We start from the raw sequence: 9,406 nt of genomic DNA on the forward strand, positions 1-9,406 counted from the left end.
TATGCCCTTTAGGAATACATACTGTACTGTGACTTTATATTGGCGATTTATTGATTGTGTCTTCTAGTTTTTCTGTCTGTACAATGTAGTGATTTCCAGACTCTTTTCCTCAGGCTTTGGCTGGTGATGAACACTGCTACTTCTTCCCCTGTTCTTTAGCTACAGCTTGACTTTTCCTCCTTCTTTATGTCCTGGTTGACTTTTACTTCTTCCTTGCAAATCCTCACATGCTGCTGTTGCTTTTCCTTAGTTTGTTTTTTTTTTTTTTAATATATATATATATATATAAAACAACAAAGCCTGTCTTGATCTTGCTTCCATGTTCCTCCTGCTTCCATGTTCCTCCTCTGTAACCCCCCCCCCCTTTAATTTAGCTTCTCCTATACAACAGTATTATCTTTCCTCAAAATCTCAGTTTATCTTTAGTTGTACTTCCAGTCCATGGAGTTTTGCTTCTCATCTATTACAGTGCAACAAGAAGCTCCAGAGTGTTGTAGAATGCATACTTTCTACAGCTATAGAAGACTGATGGAGAATGGGTCAGTAGAAGCCCTTGTGAAATACCTGCATGGTTCCAGTATATGGAGGACACAAAATTTTTTCATTATAATAGATGGGTAAATCACATGAATGCTAGATAGCACATGCTTCTGAGCCTCTATAAATTTGTGCTACATATGCAGAAATGAAAGGCTATAATAAATAGTAAATCTGACTATAAATAAATAGTAAATCTGGGCACTTTCTACAGTCCCAGTTGGCCTCTGCTTAATAGAGAAATCCCAAAATTTCTCCAGACTGTCTTGACTCCCTGAATAGTCTAAAGACAGTTGACATTTTATTTTAAAGCAACCTGCCAGCAAATCGCTAGTCTTCCAATTCCCAAATACCTTCATTTCCTCTAAAACAGAGAGATAAAAAATTTTGAGATAGTCAAGATCCATTAACAAGCCAGTAACATAGTAGCATGTTTTCTCTTTTTCAAACAGCAAAATAGCACAGCTTTGCAGATTCTTTATCTCGCATCCTCTAGAGCCAGAAACCAGAAATTCATTCAACTGGAAAAGGAGAGTCCCAGTGGGACATAACATTCTTTTGTAAACCTGATAGGGAAAGGTAATGGTGTCTAAAGTCTTAATGTGTGTCTGGAAAAACAATTTGAGGTCATTGTCTTAAGTATTATTGTTTTAATCTGAATAAATTAGGTTCATAATAAGGTATATTCCTGAACATTCCCATTTCCTGTAATCAGAGGTATATTTACTAGTTGCAATTAGCAGTCACCCCAAATCCATTGACAGAACTGCTGCGCTGTACCTGATTAATAAAGTGCACAAGTGAATACAGACACATAGTGCATATGCTTTAAATATCACATATAATACTGTAACTAGCACTATATAACTGAAGTCTCTTTATAGTTACAGATATCTTGATATTTTACACAGCTTGAGATTTTCATGCCAACAAGCTGGAAATTGGAAGGAAAAGGCAGAAAATGTAGAGTCATTTCTTAAGGGAAAAACGTGCTGAAACTTGACTGATTGGTTTCAAAGATAAAATTAACTCAAATATAATCTGATTTACAGTACTTAATGCTGTTGCCAAATAATTCCTCATTTTCAGTAAAAAGATTTACTAAACTTTGGTAATTAAGTTTTGCACCCTGAGCTCCCCTTTTTTAATTTCTGTTTGGCTCACCATTCTGAAAGATGTTCCATACAGTCTATCTTCACACTCTATAAACCAACCTCAGGCTTTAGTCAAGTTCAGTCTTTACCACCTCATTCACAATGGTTCATCTTTTCTTGAACATCCACCCAGAGTCACTGTGAAAGGTACTGCAATCCTCTCCAATAATGCCAATGTTCCTACAGCTAGGAGACTCATTGCCTGCCTCTTTTTAGTCCATTGAGATGGAAATGGACTCACACCCTGCAAAATTTAATTTGCAGTTCTCTCTTGTCTATATAAGGGCCAAGTAGATCTTGGTCCAGAGGAAGCGGGATTAAAAAATATGAATGCATGGTAGCAAAGAAATACATATGGACCTAAGAGAAAGGAAGAAGAGAGGACACCAGCACAAACATCATATTCCTCCTGGCAAAGGACTCCAGATGCTGACAACTCCTCATAACATCCCCCAGTAGCCAAAATCAGTGTGAAACTATCAAGCTTAGAATCCATAGAAGCAGTGGAGGGAAAGTGTAACACCAAGGAAAGGGATAGACAATTTTATTTGCATCATTGCTATAACTGTAATTTTTTTTTCTGTATTATTATTCTTTGGTTTTCTATAAAACATTAGATCTACACTAACAATGCTTCTTGAACTAGATTATTAAGATTTTCATTATGCTAACAATAAACCCTCCACTTTACTTTCATGTATAAGGTGTGCTTCATTTTCATTAATGAACACCACTTTGAATGTAACAAAATTCTTCTAGCTGAAGAAAGTCATGAGAAGCTATGCAGGAGCATGCCTGATGAAAGAACGTTAGTTCTAGCAGCCTACTTAGGTAGGGAATAGCTTTGTTTGTATTGCTCTTACAGGTTTTGTCTTAAGAAGCAGCTGTGGCATGAAGGAAGGATGTGATCAGGCTATATGTTTTGGAGTTATTCTCTGAATGATGGGGACTGTCACAGCCTGCAAGTCCCTCTGCTACAAAGACTGTTATACATGGGAAAGTATTTTCATAGGTGAATTCTTCTGTCAGTTCCAAAACTTTCAATGTGTTGCTTCATGCACGTGCTACCAAACAGAGTGGATTCATATTTTTAACTTTCAAGTTTGCCTGGTTTGCCTCACAAAAGCACTTCTGACCAAAACAAAAAATAAATACAAAACCAATTTGTACAAAATGTGTGTATGTATGCATGTAAATGTATATACAGTTTGTTTTTCCGTGTGTGTTTGTGTGTGTGAGAGCAAGCAAGGACACCCACATGTGCGTAAGAGAGTAAGAGAGCACCCCAGAGAGGGGGAGTTACATACAAGAGAGGGAAGAGGAGAGAGAGATGATTGCAAGGAATAATTTTTTTCCTTTTCTAATAAGCAACCTACTGAAAATAGAAACAACTGCAAATTCAATTTTGCTGAATTTGGCCTTTTCAGTAGGGGAGAAAAAAAAAGGAAAAAAAAGCCCAGGCCAAAAATAGCCACAGTGAATTTGAATTAAGCACAAGTGGTATTTTTCTCAAAAAGACACTTTGCGTCTTGTTTCATGGGCCTGTTGCCTAATATGTCAATAATGAAACTGGATACCACAGACCATTGATTTCACTAGGTCTACTCATGTGAATTAAGAGATGAGCCATTGGTCCCAAAGGCACTAAAGTACTCTGCCATACTTATACCCTGGCACTAATGTACCATATAGTCTCACATCAGACTTTATTCCAGAAGGTGTGAGAAAGCAGTGCATCAATGTGCTAATTTTGTGATTACTGTAATTTTCCAAAGAAAGGTTGTGGCTAAATTCTGCTCTATATAACGTGGATGTAAATATATAGTATTTCCACAGAAACTACAGCTGACACGAAGGAAGTCAAGTTCAGCCTTAAAGTTTTGGCTGGGTTTTTTTGCAGTAATACTACTCTCAGAAATAGTACTGAGGATTTCTAAACAGATCTTGTTAAGCTTCTCCGAGTACTTATTTTGAAGCCATGCTGAAAATCCAACAGGACAATGACTGTGCTTTAGGGAGTAAGAATCCTACCCCTCCTTCTAGCCCCCTACATGAAACCTCTTAACATACCCATGGAGGGGGACCACGATCAAACACGGCCACACACTGTTATCTCATTAGCTCCCTTCTGGAGAGACACACTTCCCCAAGAGCCCAATTCATGGTTTTTCAGCAAGGCTCCTGCTTCACTCTCCAGAGAAACTGGAACCAGCCTTTGCTGTCTACGATGTTTCAGTCTTCTCGTAATGCAACAAATGAAATTAGGCATGGATTCCAAGATCACTAGCCTCAATAATTTCCTAATGGATGTACTGAGCATAAACCTATTGTGGAAGATGATGTCTTCAAAATAATGAACAGCAAGAATTTCCAAATGTAAAAACATGGCATGAGTCTCTTTTCCAATGAAATACTTCCTCAAAAATATGAAGTCAGACACTTTATTATAAAACTATTTATCCCAAAAGAACCTTTAAAGAGACAGATGACTACCCCCTGATTATGCATGATTCTACTAATAAAAGGCACAAATGTCTATTCTAGTAAAAACACCCACTCATGGCCAGCAATATGTTTTTTTAAAGAAGGCAATTATAAGTACTGGCTTCATTTAGATTATGTTAGTGTAATGAAGCATAATTCCAGTACATTTTTAAATCAGTAGCTCCTTCACATTCATTCTAAATGTATTTAGAAACTAGCATTATTCACTCGTTAGTATGAGGTTACTGAAATGGATGTGATTGTGAATGCATTTGGTGCAGATCTCACCTCAACCCTAGAAGTACAGTCCCCAGTTTTTCTTATTACTGTGACAGAGCTTGTGTACTTTATGGAACAGAGACCCTCCAACACTTAAGTAGAAACCACATACCCACTCCAGTCATTTCCAGCTATGAGAATACCACACAGTGCATGTTTTACCAGGAAAGCTGAAGTACTTGTTTCTTCCCAGCAGAACTTAGTAAAATCACCCTGTTGACTTCGGTACCAATTAACAAAATCAGTCTAGCATATTTATAACATGTTTCTGAACCCAGTGAATTCTACGCAAAGAAGTGTTAATCTGTGGTCAGAGAAATTCTTGTTTTGATATAAGCAATCCCCCTGTTATTACACCATTGCCCGAAGAAGTTAGAATACCACAATTTCCTACCTCAAGCTTTATCTGATTCAGCTGGGGGGTTTGGGGAATGAATCCATCAAGAAATCGAAACAAGGATCTACATGTTTCCTCTCTGAAAAGTCTAGTAGGAAAGTATTGGTCCATACTGACTTAAGGTTGTCAATGCATGTCTTCACCAATTAAGAGGATAAAAAAAAAAATGAGGTAACAGAAGTCCTTAGCAAGCCAATGTAAAGCCTTTGCTCAAGAAACCATGACTTAGATGACCTGAGTTGTTAACTCTCTGCTTTCCCAGGACCAGGGTTTGTCCATCCTAAAAGCAAATTCTGAAAAAAATTCTCTTGTAAAGAGAGATTTTTAACGTAAGGCAAGTGGTGAGTTGATAAGATTTTTTTTCTAGTCTAGTTGACTTTTCTTGCGTATTTCCTATGACTGGATATTTAATTCAGCATTTTAATTCTGTTCACAAAATTTGTTACAGAAAGAAAAGGAGGTGAAAGAGTTAATTAGTTGAGTAACCTCAATGACTCTAATGGCTCTCTATTTACAAGTTAGCCTAATGCATCACTTTGTGATTTTGCTAGCACCTTCCATTCTTTAACAAGGAAACAATACTTCCTAGTCACCTTGGGAGGTATTAGATCTTTATTGCAAGAATACATATTAGATCATACCTACTAAAAAGGAGTATAACCTGTCCTGTCGGGCACTGGCTTATGCAATGCCTAAGTGTAAGTCGAAGGTTCATGCCGACCTGTAATCAGTTGCTACTGATTTAGGTCTTCATCCAACAGCAAGCTCTATATAGGTTGATTACTTCACCTGCTGCACTCAGCAGAAGGGCTTAATTCTGTTTTCAGAGATGCACACACAAGTTTCTGTGATTTCAGCAAGAAATATATGGGTATATCAACAGCACAACTGGATTTAATTTTCTGTTTACACAGCTGTCATGCCTTACTGGAATTGGAATCTCAATCAACTTACTAAAATAGTACCTTTTTAAGTACATGAATATGCTTGATCACATATTTGACAAGAATATTTTCCATTTTTTGTGTGAATGCATATGTGGCTACTGTAAACACATTCATAGTAGAATAGTCTTTCCATAGGAAACCAGATTTGCTATATGACATGCATTACCTTTTCATTATAAAACATTATTTAAACACAGATTATTAATTCTTTTTGCTGTAGCATCAGCTCCAGTAAATATAGACTTATGTTTTCTCTAAAATCTATTCTCACTAACTGATACCATGGGAAATTTTGTTAATATCTGCTGACAGCATTCCCTAGAAACATGGCTCATACAAATTCAGAGTCAGATCAAAAAACCCAAGCAGTTTCCATCACATTACAAAAAAAAAAATGACATTTGGGATATAATTTGTGACCTAGCATTAGTGGCAAGTGGAATGCAACCAAAGCTGCAAAATTGATGTCAATAATTCATAAGTTTAGGCTATACATAAAAGATGTCCATAGTGGTAGCCTGTGTAAGGCTGAATTTTCTACTTCCGTTAAACGAAATGGAGAAATCTTAGCAGTTTAAGCTTGCTATTTCATTGTTGTGGTATCTTCAATGACTTCCAACAAAAGCAAGTTGTATGCAGCCCTGCCTTGGAGGAAGCACAGCTCGTGTGCTTAGTGGCAGCCATGCCCAATATGCAAAGATTGAATTCAGCTCATGTCCATCCTGTTGCCTTCTCTGAAACAGTTATTTTCCAGGGAGCAAAGTAACACCATATAAATGGTTATTTTCCCCTCTTTTTCTCATGATTAGAGATATTTTAATAATAAAGGCCAATATTTGTCTGCAGGCATTCCCAGTAAATTATGAAACAAATAAAACTTAGTAAGGAAAGTAAATGGCTTACTGGCAGGATGTAAACCCAGTTTCCATTAGTTGGATAGAAAAATAAAGCACATTAAAACTAATGTGAAGTCCACTATTAATAGAGGAGATTAAAAGGCATGTTTTGTCAAAGAGGCTGTACACTAATTTTGCACAGATGATCATTTTAGTACATGTTGCAAAGGAACAATCTAAAAGCAGCTTAAGGCTTTTATTAAAATGGATCATGAAATGCTCCCTTTCAGTCAATAATCTCTTGCACATATGAATATAAGGCACAGCAGCACAAGCTTCCTAACTATAGATATACCGGAAAGAAGCTTCTGAGGTTTTATGAAGTGTAGCCTAATATTCCAGGGCAATAAAATACCAATAACTGGGGCAAACCACTTCTCCTGAAAGCAGCAAAAGAGAAAAAAAAAATAAAAAATGCAGTTCTTGCTTCTTGATGAATCCATACAAACAACTATTTCCATAACACAGCTTATTTGGGGGAGGAGTACACATGTTCATGCACTGCTTCCCCATTAAAAGAGACATGAAGTTGAACTATTACTTTTAATGATTCTGTAGTAAGACAATGCCAATCAGTCGGATCTTAAAAATCTCTCCTAAAAACAACATTCCTGGGAGCAAAAGAAACCGTACCTGTGCATTTCACCTCTGTTCTTAATTGGACTTCAATGAAGTTACAAGCAGGGTGCAACAGCCATTTACTATTTCAGAAGTAGCTACACTTGCCAGAAATGATAAACCAAAGAGACTATTCAACTTTACTAATTGAGAATTTAACTCAGTTATACAGTTACCCTAGATTTTATTTCCTTGCTAAGAGTATACATACTTAAGTCTGCACAGGGGAGAGAGATGGCATATTACTCTGAGCAATAAGCTGCTTTAAGTGACTTAAAAGAAGCCCGGGTTTTATACCAGGCATATAAACTGTGACTATCAGAACGAAACTGGCGGTGGAACTTTATGTATGTACCATGGCTCCCATCGCTAACTACATTTCTGAATGAGGCACACGTTTTGCTAGCAAAGCAGAGAGAGGATTTATGATCACCACCGCTACAGCTGAAACGCCTGCTGTCGCAGCTGAAATTTCCCTTCCTTAAAAAACCCTGCTGCTACGACCGAACGCGAGTAGCAACGCCCCACCACCACCCCTCAAGTGATAAACGAATACGGAGGCAAGGGGGTAAAGACGCAGGATTTTATCCCTCGCAGCCTCAGGTCCGCGCGATGCGGGTCCGCGGGGTTCGGCGCGTTCCGCAGGGCTCCCCGGCCGCCCGCTGTCCGCGGTGCTGAACAGCGCTCAAGCCACCCGCCGCTACCGCCCGCCGGACCCCGGCAGCCGAGCCCCCTCGGGGCCGCTCACCCCCCGCCCCGCCACAACAGGTGCGCCGCCGGGCACAAGCGGGTGCCCGCCGCCTTCCCGCCCCACCGTCCGGCCCCGGCCGCCCCGCTGACCTGCAGCGCGGAGGTGCAGCAGCAGGCACAGCGCCCGCAGGCACGCGGCCGCCCGCCTCATGGTGCGAGCCGCGCTGAGCCGAGCCGAGCCGAGCCGAGCCGAGCCGAGCCGAGCCGAGGGGAGCTGAGCCCGGCAGCGTCGCGCCACCGCGTCCCGCTCCCCCCGCCCCCGTCAGTGAGCATGCCTGGGAGCCCGCTGCGCATGCGCAGCGCTCGCGGGCGGCCGGGTGGGAGCCCTCGGTTGCCTCAGCGGCACGGGGTGAGGTGAGCGGCGGGCTGACCGCGGGAGGCGGCCGTGGTTCCGTGTGGGATCGTGTGCCGGTCCCCGTCCAGGCCTTGTCCCCGGGAGATGGGTTTGTGGGAGGCCGCGGGGACCCGAAGTGTCCTCCGGGATGAGTGGCGAAGGGAGAGGTCTCCAGTTCCAGCAGCATGTCTGGGCAGGACGGGGTGGCGGCGGGTGTGTGGTCATTTGTTCCCCAGTTCCCAGCTGAAGCTGAAGTCAGGGCTCGCTCTTGCAGCGGAGCGGTGGGTTTGCGTCTTCCCAGTGTTGATGAGGCTCGTCTCAGCAGATTAGCACAGTGGGGGGTACTTCGTGGTTTTGTGCTTGCAGCAGAGGCAATTCTCCGGTGTGTTTTGAAACACGTTGAAATGAGCAGTTAGCAAAAACTGTGTGATGGAAATGACAGCCGATACAGAGATAAAGAAATGACTGCTGAACTCTGGGCAGTGGCTCAGACCAGACTGATGCAACACCTACTTGGGAGATACTTGGAAAATTGATTACATGGGTATCACAGACACATATAAAGAGGCCAGACATGAAACAGCCCTGTAATAAGATCATTTTCTTAAGTTGAGTTTAATTGATCGAAAGAGTCACTGGAGGCTAACCTTGAGGGGAAGCAGCAGATGTATTGCCCGGCAAGTGGTCTGTCTACAGCCTGCTGGTGGATGTGGTGGGCAGTGTACACACAGTCAGGTCTGCCACTGAAGTGGTGTGCCCTAAGCAGAAAATAACAGAGACAGAGCTCACTTGCTTCTAAATGGTTTCAAATGACCCTTCATGCAGAAATCTTCCTTATATAAAGTTGTGAATGGGTGCACAGGGCCTGATACCAGAATGCAATTGCATGTATGACTGTACATATGCAAATGAGCTTCTTTTGCAGCCCCCATCCGGCTGTTCACAGCCATATAGGCAGTCAGGTTGTTTGCTTGACAGCAACATGAATGAAAAAGGGCTTGGGTTAGAAG

General features: G+C 41.1%; 1 protein-coding gene across 1 annotated transcript in view; it reads right to left on the bottom strand.

Moving 5' to 3' along the window:
- PTPRR (protein tyrosine phosphatase receptor type R) overlaps window positions 1-8,335 on the bottom strand; it is a 152,484-nt gene extending 144,149 nt beyond the window's left edge. Inside the window, 2 exon segments of the mRNA XM_062613737.1 lie at window positions 8,153-8,267; window positions 8,270-8,335. Of these exon segments, the coding sequence (XP_062469721.1) occupies window positions 8,153-8,267; window positions 8,270-8,335 (181 nt within the window).
- Between the last annotated feature and the right edge of the window lie 1,071 nt (window positions 8,336-9,406).

The sequence above is a fragment of the Pezoporus occidentalis genome, unplaced genomic scaffold, assembly GCF_034315485.1.
Source record: "Pezoporus occidentalis ecotype Australia unplaced genomic scaffold, CSIRO_AGI_Poc_V1 ctg17, whole genome shotgun sequence".
Taxonomy (NCBI): Eukaryota; Metazoa; Chordata; class Aves; order Psittaciformes; family Psittacidae; genus Pezoporus; species Pezoporus occidentalis.